This window comes from Rhododendron vialii, chromosome 11a (assembly GCF_030253575.1).
Source record: "Rhododendron vialii isolate Sample 1 chromosome 11a, ASM3025357v1".
NCBI lineage: Eukaryota > Viridiplantae > Streptophyta > Magnoliopsida > Ericales > Ericaceae > Rhododendron > Rhododendron vialii.
In genome coordinates this window covers 25,877,683-25,894,301 of record NC_080567.1, presented here as the reverse complement: position 1 = coordinate 25,894,301, position 16,619 = coordinate 25,877,683, and the positions used below count along the sequence as shown (strand labels likewise).

The 16,619-nt window shown below is 38.8% G+C and overlaps 1 protein-coding gene across 2 annotated transcripts; it reads left to right on the top strand.

Moving 5' to 3' along the window:
* Positions 1 to 6,016: 6,016 nt before the first annotated feature.
* Positions 6,017 to 11,753, top strand: LOC131306556 (very-long-chain aldehyde decarbonylase GL1-9-like). Of its 2 annotated transcripts, XM_058332868.1 has the most exons (3): positions 6,027 to 6,292; positions 6,386 to 6,718; positions 10,914 to 11,753. In XM_058332868.1, exons 2-3 carry the CDS (start codon positions 6,488 to 6,490, stop codon positions 11,454 to 11,456), a joined length of 774 nt encoding a protein of 257 aa, XP_058188851.1. In that variant the 5' UTR covers positions 6,027 to 6,292; positions 6,386 to 6,487; the 3' UTR covers positions 11,457 to 11,753. The 2 variants fall into 2 exon arrangements, with proteins under 2 accessions (XP_058188852.1, XP_058188851.1); XM_058332869.1 differs by having other exon boundaries at positions 6,017 to 6,718.
* The last annotated feature ends 4,866 nt before the right edge of the window (positions 11,754 to 16,619 follow it).

The window sequence follows — 16,619 nt, the reverse complement described above, 5'->3', positions numbered from 1 at the left end:
CATATTGAAAATCACGTTGATCAAACACCATTAATTTGATATGGATTCGAAATGCATTAAACTTCATATAATTGCGTCAAATGTGTTGCAATTTAGTGTTTGCACACTTGTTTTTTCTTACAAACTTAATGCATTTTGAAATCATATCAAACGGTATCTGATCGGCGTGATTTTCGACGTGGTCCATATTCTCTGCAAGCTCTAACTACCGAACGGCTTCATTTTAGTGGGCCTGGCAAGGGCCTACAAATTGTCCAAATTTAGACCAAACTGGATGAAAGGAAATTAGACCAGAACTCAGTCCTACATGGGTGTAGAACCCTTGCTATTTTTTGGGCAGACATCCGGTTATTAAAAAAAATGGTATTTTTTATGGGAGTGGATGCTCTGACTTAAAAAAATGTAAATAGACCATCCCAATCCATTTGGTCTTGGACCCAGGGATGCTGCCAAGCACTCCTGTGCCAATTGGGGTGCCGAGCAGTATTTGGCCATTTATTTCGGTACGAACGGCTCAAATTGAATCTAAACGGATACAAATCTGAGCCATCGATTGCTCAACAAAAATTCGAGCCGTCAATTGTTGAGATGAACTGTTGGATTAGGTGCCCAACACCGCTGTCAAGCCCCCCGCTTCACAGTGAAATGTAGATGCTCTTACTTTTAAGTGGAAAAGTAGTCTTTTCTTCATGATTCGGTCTAAAATTGAGTGAGGTTCCTGTGGATGCTTACCGACTAAAGCATTAGGCTTTTAGGGGAAAAAATCTAAACACAAATGGCATTGATGGAGGTCGTGGTGACAAATAATTGAGCAAGGACAACGACTCTTGTACCTTGGAAGAATGTAGCCAGGGAATAAGGATGATGTGAATTGATATTACAAACGTTTTCCAATTCTTTTTTCTAACTCCCATCTAAAATCTGACATTGAATTTTTGAGTTGTGAACATCTTGTTTGGTTTTCATCTCATCTCATCTTATTTTTCTCTCTATACGTTTTTCAATACATTTTTCTCCTTATCTCTCTCCACTTATTATCATTCATTACATAAAAAATAATTTTCAAAAATGAGAACCAAACAAAGTGTTAAGTTAGTGTAGACTTATCCATGCATTATACACGTTTCAAATACATAAATTCATTTTAAAAATATTTTGGCTTTTCATACTATGTTGAAAATAAGAAACCAAGCTTGTCAAGTTGTTGTCTCATTTTTCTCTTCAACAGTGACCTGAGTTCGAGTCCCACGGGGAGCAGAGGTTTGGGAAAGGGTGCTCAAGAAAATCGCCTAAATCGCAAAATCGGTCTGATCCGGACCGAACCATCCTATTTGACCCGATTCTGTGATTCTATGGTCAGATTATGGTTCCAAATAATATATAAATTGTTAATTTCGGTTCAGTTACTAGTTCTCAATTACAGAATGGTAGTTAGAACCGAATCAGACCAGTTTAAAACTAAAATAAATATAGAAATACATGTGTGTAATTAAATATGTATTTGGATTTGGTAGGTTAATCTTTTGCTTACTAAACTTAATTTATTTAGAGATGAAATCTCATTTGTTAGAAAAGCTTTTATTTTCTTCCTTCATTTTCTATTCCAGTAGATTACCTTCCTATTTCTTTAATTTTATGAGTTCATATTTTGTGAATAAGTATTTGAATGCTAATTGGTTAGAACTGGAACCGAACCAAAATCGGACCAGTATTGCGGTTTGGTTCTGGTTAGATTCCATGCATATATTGGCTAGGTTCTGGTTCCCTATTTTCTATAACCGTTTGAAATGGTCCGATTATTGGTTTTCTAGAGAACCGGACCAATCCAGACCTTGTGCACCCTAGGTTTGGGGTCCAGGGCTATGAATAATTTCTGAACCCTCATTGACTAACAAACTAACACCTCACTAACCCTGCTGATGTATACCGTTATACTGTATGACAAAAAAAAATACTATGTTGAAAGCATCAATGAAAAAAAAATTGAGGATTGCATTTTCATTGTATTAATAAATTTTATTTAGTATTCATTAGTGACCAAATTTACAAACCACCTATTAGAAAACCTGTAATGATCCTGATTTTTGGTAAATAAAAATTTTGTTAAATATTTAAATTTTATTTTCATTTACTCGGATTGCTTTTAAAATTTCTTTTAATTTCTAATAATTCGTCATAATTAAATTTGAGACTTATAAAATTATATATTTTCGCACCGAATAAATTTAGTCATTTTCTAAAGACAAGTATGCTTGTAGAAACATTTGTATATTTTCTTAGTAAGGGAAATAAAATCTTTAAATTATATTTCTTGGCTAGAAATCTTACTTGGCAAGTAGAATTAGCTTCCAACCGATTAGTTAGGGAAGCCTAACTATCACTTCACCTAGTTACATTCTCTTAACCCTAGAAGAACCTTTTCAACCCCCTTTGAACCTTATGAACCCCCCTTATGAACCAAATGAACCTTTTAGACCTAGGAAGAGAATCATTGCACTTTATTGACTAGTCAAATTCTTGACTTTATTTCTCATCATTACATCTTCCAAGTATACCTTTTCTCTTTACCCATTGGATAATAATTGTTAGAAAAAATTTTATCTCTTGGACAATAGACAATAGAAATTGCCAATGAATGTATTGACTTGACAAGACAAGTCATACCAAAGGAAGTCATCATTTTGCTTCCAAAAGAAGCAATCCTAGCCTTGCCATGCATGCAAATCTAGGGTTATAGCCTTAAGTCTAATTATTCTAGGGTTACTTTCCTAGATGTATATATATGTACTTATATATATATATATATATATATAAGAGAGAGAGAGAGAGAGAGAGAGAGAGAGAGAGAGAGAGAGAGAGAGGAGGGGGAGGAGAGAGAGGATGGAGTGTGTGCATGTGTTTGTACACTTGCATAAGCTACCTCTTTAGCCCTATTTTAGCTTTAAGTCCAATTGACTAGACAACTCATTCTAGTCAATTTCTAGCATAGAATCCTAGCCCTAATCATCTTAGATTTGATTCCAAAGTAGCCTTTAATCATCCTAGAAAATTGACTACAACCTAGACCTATGAATGACTAAACATGGAAGGCTATGCCTTAGCCTAATCAAACCCTACCCTAGACTTGTAAGACTTGCCAACCTAGACTATGATCACCTAGATTTACCTAGAAAGCCTAAGATCCTACTTGATTTTATAGCCAAACCCTACCCTAGACTTGTAAGTCTTGCCAACCTAGACTATGATCACCTAGATTTACCTAGAAAGCCTAAGATCCTACTTGATTTTATAGCCAAACCCTACCCTAGACTTGTAAGACTTGCCAACCTAGACTATGATCACCTAGATTTACCTAGAAAGCCTAAGATCCTACTTGATTTTATAGCCTTATGCCTAAAGATTGGATTTGACAAGTCATGGAAGGCTTTCAATCATGATATGCCCTTTTAACCATTGGACAATATTTGCTAGGGAAAATTTTATTCATTAGGTAATATAAATAGCACCCCATCTTTGCTATTCAACTCACACCTTCACCCATTCAACTTCTCTCTCTAGAATCCTTCTGTTCTTACTTTGTTTTTCCTAGTTCTTCCTTGTTCTTGAGTTCTTCCTAAGTTCTTCAAGAAACTCATCCTAGGCCGCCACTAAACCGCCACTCGACCACCCTTTCGATCCAAAAAGTTTAAGTAGTTTAGTCAAGAACAAGTTTCGAGAGAAACCTTTCTCTTTCGAAGCTACCGGAAGCTTACCGTAGGAAGTTACTCCGTTCGACCGCTGACTTACCTTTCTGTAGCCGCCCTACCGCCAAGAAGAACGGTAGATTATCCTTATCCCCTATCTCTAAGTATACGTAGAATGTCCCTAACCGTACATGATAATTAACAAACTTGTTTTCGCTAATGGAAGTATGAGCATGTTGGAATAATCGACTTTTACTCTAATAAACATTTATTGTTTTGAATTTTTCACAAAGGAAGAAAGAACGATTTTCGAAATATAAGACTTTATCGTTGATAGAAGTATTCGTATTTTGATCTTTAGGATGGTTATGAGCATGATTACTAATATAGAGTTGGATGATCTTGCTAGTTTAGTTTCAAGATTACAATGAATGATTTATATTTGTGAAAAGTCTTACCGCGAAGTCTATGCATGAAAACGAGACACGGAAATCGAAAAAGTAGAAACATGGCACCTAGAGTGTGGTTAATGAAAATGCATGTTTGAAAATGGTGAAATGTTTTGGAAACTGCAATGTGGCCGGACGTGGTAGCCCATTGTGTGGTGTGAGTTTTGTGTGTATTCCAATGGGAATCCGGAATAGCGGAACCATTGTGAGGTTGTGTGCGTTCCCATGGGAACCCGGAGTGGCGGAACCATGGTGAGGTAAGGCTTGGTTATCCGTGGAGAGGAGCCAATGCAAATTGTGTGCCAATGGGAACCCGGTGCGGCGGAACCATTGTGAGGATACTCGGGAACCTGGAACGGCAGAACCGAGATTGGGTGTGTAAAAATGATTTTGGAAATGTTGAACGGTATATGAAAATGAGACACAGATTACGATGAGTCGCATAGGAAAAACTCAAAAAGTCATGAACACCAATGCTACGAAGATAGCGAATGTGGATGTGTCATTGTTATTCATTTATACATGAGTTGTGTGACAATCATGAGTTTGTGTGCTATATCTATGACCTGCTATTTGTAAGTTAAGGGTTGGTGGGTATAGGATTATTCTGCTGAGCTCTTGTGGCTCACGGTGTTACCTTTGGTGACCCTGACATATTATATCGGTAGCGACGCTGGTATAATGTGTCAGACCTTGTAGATGATCAAGATGAACAGTACACCTTGGAGGCTTTTGGAGCTAAGGAGCTGGCTAGGATGGAGGAGCAGATGGAGCTGTAGATAAGAATCCTAATTTCCCTCCTTTTGTTTTATAAAGTATTCTTGTGAGAATTATGATGTAATATTGAATCAGACTCTATTTAGTTTTTCAATGAAATTGTCCATTTAACGTTCTCAAAATTCGAAGCGTTACAAAACCGGTTTGCTTTGCAATTTGTAAACATTGATGTTTTGAGTTTTTTTCCATTAACCTTATATTGAAGCCTGAAGGGAAACTCTAAACATATGTCCAAAAAAGCTCTAAGCCGTTGAAAGGTGTCATTCCACTTTAATCATGTATTATTACCAGAGCAATGCTATGATTACCACATTTTACGACCGTCTTCTAAATCACCTATTTTCATTCTTTTATTATTATTAACAATAATAAGAAACAGAACATTATTATTGCTCGTGTGATGTTTGATTGAGGATCTGAACTACATAATACTGGTCTCATCTGATTGACCCTTAAATTAGCAATTACGAGCAAATTATGTTGCCAAAAACAGAAAGCCTAATCTAGAATTACAAAGCCCATGCACACAATTGGCATCAGCCAATTTGAATAATAAAGTTGAAAAAAAGCAAAAACAATCTTTTAAACACCGATTTTTCTAACCTTAGAGAACTTGGCAGTGAATAATCCACGCATAGGACCAAAAAAAATTAAGAGTTTCAATTCGTTTTAAAACTTTAAAAAATGAAGTTTTCAAATAGATTAATGCACGTTCCAGGATATCTATACACATTTCATTGCTATCGTTGTATCGATGGACCTTTTGCACATTAACGATTACCCATTTGGACTGAAGTTAGCATTTTTGTTATTTTTTTTTCCGGAAATATCCCCACACCTAACCCAACCCAATGAGACCAATCTACGTAGGGTTCACTGAGTTTAATTTTATTCACCCTCCTTAAAAAGAGTGAACATTACCTTATCTCCTATTGGTTGAAATGGTGTGGACCTCATCACAAACTAATATCATGCTTACCTAGATTTCATATCATTTCAACCAATAAAAAATAGGCTAATATTCACGTTCTTAAATGGATGATGAACAAAACTCAACTTGGGTTCACTGAAAAAACCAACTCCCACGGAAAGCAGCGAGAAACAACTTAGGAGGGAAGACCATCATAGTTCGGGCACGCCCACGAGACTACCCATCTGGCCTTTTACCTCTTGTCTGGTTGGCCTACCCTCAAAAATTGAACTCAAACCGGTGGGAGCAAATCCCTGGTGACTGGAGACAAATTAGGAGTAACCGATTTCGAGTCCTCCGAATATCCAACTGTTATCTACTCTCTCTCTCTCTCTCTTTTCTAGATTACAGCCCAACAATGGCCTGGATCTGATTAACAAATTCCCCGCACTTGGTCGTCAATCACGATCTCCGTAAGTCACCATCTCCTCTGTTCCCCCCAACACACACACCTACACATCTCAAAAATCACATGTCTCACTTGAAGAATTTCCATTTATCTGCAGGGCATATCGGCACGACCTAGAAGAGGCGCAATGCGGGTCCAAACCTGACCCGTTTTTTCGAACCCAGAGATTCAATTGCGAGGATTTGGAATAGGTTCGGCCATGGTGTTCTGGGAGGGTTACGCGAGTGATGAAGCCATGGGGACGTTCGCCCCAATTGTGGTGTACTGGCTGTACGCGGGGTTTTATCAGGTGTTGCCGCCGCTAGACAACTACCGTCTGCACACCAGGAAGGAGGAAGAAGAGAGGAACTTGGTGCCGTTGCGGTCCGTCGTCAAGGGTGTTTTACTACAGCAGCTTGTTCAGGCCACCGTTGCTCATGGGCTCTTCTTGGTTAGCTCTCAAACTTGAGTGTACATACTTTAAAGCTAAAATTGGGTTCAGTTTCATTTGGAATTAGTCGTTTGGTTAGTGGGACGCCTTCATTTATTGGATAAATACGTAGAGGAACTTCAATTACCAAAAAAAAAAAAATACGTAGAGGAACTTGAATTATGGTCTGCTCAAAAGTATGAGGAGTTGGGTTTTGCTTTTTTTCTTTTATAATTCAGGAGTCCTTGCCAGCTTACACACATCTCGACTAATCCCCGGCAGCGGCGGACGCATGATTTGTGTCTAGCAGGGGCTCGAAGAACGTATTTTCATAGTGATAATAAGAATATATTTTATGAGTATACGTTGCTACTTATGAGGCCTGAAGAAGAGACGATATTGTGTGTATGTGCGTAGCCATCATTTAAAGATATACATGCAACCTAAAAAATTATTGGTAACTTGAAATTTTACCCCATACATGTAGAAATTTTTAGAAATCTCTTGCACTCAAGGGACTTGCAGGGGCCAGTCCCATAGAATTTTTCCTAATTAACGTAAAAAATTGTGTAATACGCGAGAATATTTGGTGTTGTGCAGGGGCTCAGCTGATCCCGGGGACAAATCCCACTGTACCCTAAAAGGGCTGAAACAAGTAGCATTTGCTTTAGTAGGACCTTGTGAATGGAGAACTAATTGTAGCAGGAAGAGATATGAAACGATTGCCGGATGCCCAATTCTTAGTGGACCCTTTGATTTGAAGAGAGGACATATCAGACATGTGAACTTGACTGGAATGGTGTCAGATTTTTTTTTTTTTCCTTTTTTCTTCCTGGATCTTGTGGAAGTTCCAGAGAGACGTACAGGTGTTTAAAAATGGTACGGAAATAGAATCCACTAACTTGCTTCCACCACATCATAGCGCATCACAGAGGAGTTTGATCATCTCAAAGAAAGTTGATCATCTTCTGAAAGTAAATGTGTAGAACTTAGAGTTGTGTCAAATGCCCGCACACATGTAATGGGAAAGTAGTGCAGTTTTCAACAATCACCTCAATATTAGGAAAAATTGAGATGGTAAACACGAGATTAATCTCATTTTTTCCTTTTTAGAGCATTTTTTCTTGATCTGCTCCCCATCCAAGATATTCAGTGCTCCTATTGAAAGAAACGTTATCCGATACTCTTGAAACACTGGTTCCTTGTTGTGTAGTTGAGTATATGCAAAAGATCGAAAGCCAGTGTAGAATACTGGTAAAGTGCTAATTGGAGGGCCAGGGGTTGGATTTATTTTCTATACTAGAAAAATGGAAACTCTGGCCTTTATCTTTGCAATATTGCAAGCACTTTCCTTTTTTTCCTTTCGTGGTGTGTTCTTGTTTAGTACTTACGTTACTGGAAGGCAACGTGACCTTTGCTTCAGGGATTTGTTCTTTGCACAGACCATAGAGTTGGAAGATTTGGAGAGCCTCGTTTGAAGTGTGGAATTCTACGACAGATGTTTAACCACCCATACCTTTTGGGTAACTACTTTGCCAGTGGCATTTGCCTGGTTTTGTAGTAAGGGAATCAATCTTCGAACGTACTATGGCCGATGTCGGTCATCCAGTTTGTCTCTTCTCAGTGGGCTAGTGAGTTGACACAAAATATTCGGAACATCATCCCTTTTATCTTGTAGGGTAGAGGTACATGAATCAAATCATAAAGCATTCTGCCAATTAAGGGAAGAGTTGAATCTCCAATGCGGCCAAGTTTGTGGGCGTATGCTATTGCAGGGATGGTAATTATTAGAAATGTACTAAAGGAACTTGTGCCCGTGTTTCTCATATTGTTGATATGAACTGCTTAACCAAGTACACATGCTTGCTTGTGAAAAATTAAGGTGGGTAGATGAGAAAGTATTTGATTATTCCACTTAGCCGGTAATTGTTATTTGAGAGCACAGTCCACATCTTTGTCATGGATGTTAGACCTATTGGCAAATGGTATCATAGGAACAAAGGCATTAGGTAGATAAAGAGTCACATTGTTGACATGTTTGGTAGATTGTTCTTCAGGTGCTGTGCTGTGCCCATGCTATGGAGAGATTAGCTCCCAGTATGATTTTGTTGACAGCTTCAAGCTACCAATTGCTGGCTACTGTATGTTACATCACTAAAGTCTGAACCGGTCCCCTAATAAAGGATTACCAATTCCAGTATTCTTTCTGGTTGATATATGCTTACGCATGCATCATGGTCTTGGGATTTCAGATGCCCTGATTTGAAATGGCGCCTATTCTCTGTCACTGTCAACTGGAGAGTTGTTAATATGCTTAATTCTTGTTCCCTCTGTCTCCCTGATGACTTGGTTTCTTTTGAATGAGAGCCCCATTGCACTTAAATGTCAAGCATAACATCTCTATAGTGAGGTGAGGTGCGTGGTCTATGATAATAATCCTGATGGTTAAGGTTCTGGGTGAGCCGTCACCTTCAAGGAAGATGTATTGGTAGTTCTGCCACATTGCCAACGAGGCAATGATTAAGAAGTTAAGAACAAGTTGTACAAACGCAGAATTTAGCATGTCAAATCTCGCATTCTAGCTAACGATTGAGCTCAAAAAATGTCATCACCGTGTAGAATGATGACCGTATTTGTATAAAGACACACACATTAATACTATTAAGGGAAGTGTGCAGTAAGTTCCTTTTGCTGAAGCAACATCGTAAAAGCTTGTATTTACGCTTGTTTTGAGTTTCGTCTTTCCTCAATGCAAAATATGGATTTGGTGACACTAGAAGAGTTGGACCAGATTTTTGTTTCCTTGTGATATTTTGGTGTTAATGAGTGGAAACCCTTTTGCGAGTTCAAGGGACTTCAGGCCCCTATCTGCTTTTCTTGTTATTGCCATCAAGGGTCCTACTAGGAAAGAGTGGTTAGGAGTTCAGTTCATGGCTTTGTAGTGGAAACTTTGGTCGTCCTCATATATCAGCAAGATTCTCTTAAATAAAACGAAAAGGTGAGCCCTAATATTATCTGGTTCACAAGGAGAAGAAGTACTTCGAGTGTTGTGTGATTGTGTCTGGGATGGATTGTAAGAACAATTGTAATCACTTTGTTCATAGTGCTTGATTCTCTCCCATGGTTTGTTCTTCGTCTTCAGGTTTTTCCACATATGCTTGTCTCAATTACTCAATGTTTAAAATTGCTTTGATTTGACTGTGTCTATGGATATGTAGATCTACGTTGATTGTTGGTTGAATTAGTTTAGTTGGTCTATCGGGCTGAGTTGATTCAGCTTTTCATTGATTTGAGTAGTAATTAATTTGGTAGAATGCTCCATCCCTTGCATTGGGAGCTTTTGAAATAAACTTTTGGAGTTCGGTTCCGCATAACATGTAACTAGATTTTCATTAAACGGTGCCACCCCTGCATCCGAATCCTGGCTCTACCACTGCTTGTTGGGGTTAACCAATCCTTATACAGGGGCCAGCACGGGTTTGTCACCTTCCACGTTCCGGTGGAGTGTGTGGAGAAGCTGATGGAGTTTGAGAAAAATGCAGCTGGAGTCTTTGTTTACGATGATGGTTTATGTGTTTAAGTTCATTTTGCAGTTTCCTATGAAGAGTTATTATGTATGTTGATTTTGACTTGAGTTATTATGTATGTGTTTAAGTTCATTCTGGGTTTGTACCTTTGTACATAGTTCCTTGTCCATTTGAAATTACTTTATGTCATTTGATCACTACCATAGCATCTCATGCAAGTGAGGGGTTGGGAATTCAGTATATAATAGATAATGGATTATTCTAACATTCGCCCAAAGGGTATAGGATAATAGGTAAAATGTGCATTGATATCCGAAAAAGGTGTATTGATGTTTGTGAAAGTGTATTAATATCCGTGAGATATGTATTGATATCCGAACTTATTTGAAACTATGTGTATATTATCATTTGCCTAGTAGGCAGAGGTTAGCAAAACCGATAGATAATTTAGTTTAGTCTGTTACACTGTTGTAGTATTTATTTACGTAAGTGATTTCTGGTTTATATCTCCGTACTTGGCATCAGATGGGCAAAAACATAGTTATTTATATATGGATTATGGACCCAGTAATCAGATGATCGACCACAACTCCGAGTCCTAGAACTTATAGGATGCTTGTTAGTATATTGGGAAAGCTTTCTCATAATATGAGAGCTAAGTTCTGTTCCTCTGTGGTTCCTTGCTGCAGGTAACCTCACAGGCAAGTTCTTCTGGAGTTACACTTCAGCCCACTCTTCCAGTCCAAATTCTGCAGATTGCCATAGCTATGCTGGTCATGGACACCTGGCAGTATTTCGTGCACCGATACATGCACCAGAACAAATTCTTGTACCGTCACATCCACTCCCAACACCATAAATTGGTTGTCCCTTACGCAATCGGGGCCCTCTACAATCACCCGCTTGAGGGTCTTCTCCTCGACACGTTTGGTGGGGCCATCTCCTTCCTCGTCTCTGGAATGACCGCACGGACAGCTGTGATTTTCTTCTGCTTTGCGGTGATCAAAACCGTTGATGACCACTGCGGACTATGGTTGCCTGGTAATATCTTCCATCTCTTTTTCCAGAACAACACTGCTTATCATGACATCCATCATCAACTCCAGGGCACAAAGTACAACTACTCTCAGCCTTTCTTTCCAATTTGGGATAAACTTCTTGGAACCCACATGCCTTATAGGCTTGTAAAGCGTGCCGAAGGGGGTTTCGAGGCTAGAGTAGTGAAAGACTAGTTGTGCTCCTACCATTAGTCCTTGTATTATTTCCTTGCGTCATTTTAGGTTTTTGGTGGAGGTTGTGCCACTCGGGAGAAATTGTCCTAGTTTATCCTTTCAAGGGGCTAGAGTTTGCCACTATTATTCAGTGTTCATTCCTTTTTGCTGTTGGGTGAGTATTGTTTTTCTTTGTTTGGAATGTAACTTTGCCAGCTGATGTGTTGTGCAGTATACGGTCTCATTATTGTGATCATTTGAATTTTGAGTTCCTAAGAAGTGCTAAAGATAATACCATGTCCAATAGGACCTTGTATCTCAAGTGACTCAATGAGTTGTGCTAAGGTGTAACATGCTATCTTGGAGCAACCACACGAGCTAGGAGCACCATAGGAGCCAGACAAGATAGACTTAAATGGGCTCGACTAGGTTGGGTATAGGATCCGCTTGCACTACAGTTAAGATCGTCAAAATGGAAAGTGGAACTCAAGCTATTGGTGTGACTTAAGAAGTGTGCGAGCAGAAATACCGATCTGCCAATGTATTATTTTCCTCCCTCTTATTTTGTGTTCATGTTGTATGGGACAACACATTTCAAGAATAATTTTTCTGTTCAAATTGTGGTTGATTTATCCTCACTCTTGAATACAGAAAGTAGCTTGGCATGAATAAATAAATAAACCAAGGAAACCAAAGGCAACAGTAGTTAATTTTACACTGAAAGTTAAGTATTAATTTCTGTTGAGCGAGTTGCTTGTACATGGTGACCCTCTAAGGCCGAAGTTGAGTTACCATAACCTTAACAATTGGGTACTTGAATTCTCTCTCTCTCTCTCTCTCTCTCTCTCTCTCTCTCTCTCTCTCCCCCTTAGGAAAGTACACAATTTCTTTAGGAAAAAAAGCATGATAATTCAAGCTATGTGGTCTGTCGTTTTCGCACCAAAAATATAATTTATAAAACAGGGAATTAACAATTATCCCGAAGAATAGCAGTTAAGTCCGAGATCGTCCACGGAGAGTAAAAAGCTAAGTTGCAATACGTTCAATTGATTTCTAATTTAATTCTGAAACTAAAAGGAAGTTGGATTTGGATTTGGATTTGCTTAAACTAAAATTAAACTAGAAAGCAATGAAAGAATTTTGAAACAAATGAGATAAAGGACTAGGTTTCCGATTCAGTCTCCCCTTGTAACGCAATTATTTCGAAGCCTAGGGTTTACATTCAACATTCAACCAGATCACCGTAGGGTAGCAATTCCTATCGATAATCCCCAAAAATATAATCAAGATTCGTACTCCGTATAGGTTATCTCAACACGGCACGGATCGTCTCATTGGATTTAACCACGGCACGATCCGTCTCACGTCGTATAATCTATCTCAAAGCCTATCTTGAAACATTCAAAATCATTGCATGACTGTGCTTGAAATCATGGATGCAAACGCATTCGAATATTGGAAAAATATAAAACTTCATAAAAAGTTACGAATCGATCAAGTCATACAATCAAGTTAAATATAAAACCCTAGAAATCTAACAACTACGCTAGTTGGAGAGACCTCCTCGTCACCCTAGCCAAATAGTTTAGCCGCTCATGGAGTGAGAACAAATAATCGTGAAACAAATAAACTCCATTGAGCAATAAACTAAAAACTTGCAGAGAATAAAAAGATTAAACCCTGAAGCTTGTTTTCTTCTTCCGTCGTGTTGCTACCGCTCTGGCCGAGGCGTGATCAAAAGCCGCACAACTCAATTGCTTTCTGTAAGCATGAGTAAAGCTCCTGATGGCAGTCCCGTTCTTACCGTTTCTCCGTGGGAGAAAAAGATCCTAGCATGGCAGCCCCCGTTCTCGGTTATTGCGTGGGAGAAAAAAGTGATTCCCAAAACCCTTTTTTCTTCCTTTTAATAGTGGACCACTCCAGCTGTAGTAATAAGCCGAGACTTTCTTTGGCTTCTAAAGTATCACCAATCCTTCAATTATTGGGCCCACTTTATAATTGTCCAATTCCCAGTCAATTATGATTGGGTCACAATGGGTTTTGACCCAAATAAAACTAGTCCACGCCATATAATCATTAATTGCCGCTTCGAGCTTTAATTAATTTGACGACCAGCTTTATTTTGACACGAAATAAAATTCGACTTTGCTCTTTAGCTCCAAATGTTATTCATCGGCTCAAAGAGTCCTGAAACATAATTAACAAGTATCAAACTCCAAGTACCACACTAAACGGACATAACAAACCTAAGTTAGGGGGAGTAAATAGGCATATTTACGCACCTATCACATCCCCCAACTTACACTTTGCTAGTCCCTAGCAAAGAAAAGAATAAGAAAGTAAAATTAAATAAAACATAAATAAAACAACTAGCTAAGGGATAGTTCTTTTAAACCCCCAGGTGGCCCCGGTAGGACGAGTGAAGTCTCGTGAGGGTTTTCAGCAGTGATCACCCACAAAACACCGCGGATCCTTTCACTGAGAACCCCAAAAATTGGTAATGCAACTCATCGATACACCAACACCAAAAATATAACATATGCAATAATAGTTCTACACGCTATCAAAACATAGAAATAAATCATGGTACCCAAACTTAGCGTGTGTGAGCAAAGACCTCGACTACAAGTGAACCACAACCGAGCACCCTCTCCGGACCGAGCTTCGACTTCAATTCTCACCGTGTTATCCACTCAACAACAGAAAAGACTCGAAATAGGGTGCATGTAATAAACTCTCAAAGTGTACGGATGGAAGTTATGCAATAAAGAACCAAAGTATCCCGCACACTTAGACACGAAAAGAAAGCTTTTTAAAGTGGACACAAGATCTCATGAAAGGAATGCCAAGTATTAAAGACTATATCTATCCATCGATCCACAACCAATTGCCCCTAAGATCAAATAGGACTTTTATTCGGTTATATCGTTAGGTAAGGAAAAGTGCTTCAACGGTAAGGTCAAATCATAATCAAGTGTCCGAGAATGGGCCAAAATACATAGGGCAAGTATCAATGTGCGCCCTCTTCCAACTCTTTTCAACTCCGCCATATCTCTCATATTTTTCACCCTTCACACAATTCCACAATGAAGTTCACACGTTTCTTTCTTCAAACAAATGCATAGGTGTCTTCCCCTTTTTCATTCAAGTTCTATTTTTTTTTTTACAATTTTCTCACTGTTTTTAACAATGGGGAAGAACACACCACAATTCAAGCAAATCTTTCTCAAATACACTTTCTCCACTCTCTTCAAAAATTAACCTTCACATGATTAACTTGTCATTCTCAAGACACAATATGGTTGGTGAAGCTTAACAAGAAAAAGGCTCATGTAAGAGGCTCAATGTGGCTTGCAAGGGACAAGTGTTTAAGAAAAAGAAACGAACCAGCTCAAAGCACAAAAATGGCCTACTATCATCTCCTAGGGGCAATACAACCATGTAACTTTCCATTCCCAAAAGATGAAATATTACACATGCATTAAGTCCCAATACTTAACGACAAAGATAATGAGATCGACAACGATTAAGCTTCTTCTTTTTTACGACAAACAAAGAGTTTATATGACACCACTCCAAAGGAAGATAAGGCACTAAAGCTCACATGGGCATAAGTCTCCACTAATCTAGCCATTGAAAGCACTCAAGTTACAACTCACAAGTAGTCAAAGTCCAAGAAACGTGCAGTGCAAAGATGCTAAGAGCGTATGCCAAGATAAATTCCTATCGCCAAGCTAGCAAAAAGAACTATCATGCAACATAAGTATTCAAGTAATGCTCATAGATTTTCAGCACAAGCAACCAATAAGTAAACATTGCAATCTCCAAGTCTCAAGTAGAAAGGATCCAACAAGTATTTTTTTTTTTAATTTTCAATTTTTTTTTTTGGATTTTAAAACTCTATAAACAAAAAGTAAAGCGATCCATCCCCCAACTTATAATGGCACTGTCCTCAGTGACGGCTCAACCAGAGAAAAAAAATAAAAGACAAGCTAGAGAAAGAAAGTAGAGATATCACCTCATGTAGGAGCAACAAAAAGCACGGCAAAAGAAAAGGTGGGAGTCATCCCCCAACTTGTAGCGTAAACCTGCACTTCGTTAGTCCCACAACACAAAATATAGAGAATAAAAGAAATTAAAATAAAAGACACAAAGCGAAGAAAAAGAAGGAAAAAGAAAGAAGAAAAAAGAAAAAAAAAAAATGATAACAAATACTCCCTAAAATACTCCACCAAGACAAAACGTATACACTTTCTTCACGTGAAAGACACGGGTACTACTTTTCTCCCTTGTCAAAAACTGTGGTTCCCTATTTGTTGGAAGGACAATATGTGTAGGATTCAACGATATCTTGAGAAGTGGTGCCATCATCTAATAGGCTGTCACTCCCTCTGGGGCTGCCAGATTCCTTACCCACCACTCGGTTTATGAAGCAATCTCCACCAAGTTGGATATTAAAATCAGATGGTTCAGACAGAATTCTCGCTGCTAACTACAAGCCTGCCGCCAGACCCAACCTCCTAGGTACTACATACATAGCTTTGACAAGGTGGCTATACCAGACCTTCAGAAGCCGTTCGAGCACGGCAAACACTGGAGGTCTCTCAAACTCCATAGATTTCAAGTCTCCTAGACTCATTGAAAGCACTCAAAGGTTAGGGTACACTGGGTCCACCAAATTGATGGACTCAATTTCACCCTTTTCACTCAAACCGTCCACATATGGCTTCAATCGTTGGCCATTAACCTTAGATACTTGGCCATCACGTGGATCCCGAATTTCAATCGCACCATGGGGGAAAACATGAGTAATAACATAAGGTCCATCCCACCTAGAATTCAACTTGCCCGGAAACAATTTCAAACGTGAGTTGAAGAGCCACACCTTTTGATTAGGCTCAAAGGACTTTCTGTGAATGTGCTTATCATGGAATGCTTTAGTCCTAGCCTTATAGATTTTAGAGCTCTCATATGCATCATTACGAAGTTCTTCTAATTCATTGAGTTGGAGTTTACGATTCGAACCAGCAACAGCCCTATCAAAATTAAATTTCTTAATGGCCCACATGGCCCTATGTTCCAACTCTACAGGCAAGTGACATGCTTTACCGTAAACCAACCGGTAAGGAGACATGCCAATGGGAGTTTTAAAAGCCGTACGGTAGGCCCACAAAGCGTCATCAA

Coding starts and splice junctions, on each gene's coding strand:
- LOC131306556 (XM_058332869.1), top strand. CDS start 6,488: ATGGTGTTCTGGGAGGGTTACGCGAGTGATGAAGCCATGGGGACGTTC. Junction 6,719..10,913: donor TTGCTCATGGGCTCTTCTTG/GTTAGCTCTCAA, acceptor TCCTTGCTGCAG/GTAACCTCACAGGCAAGTTC.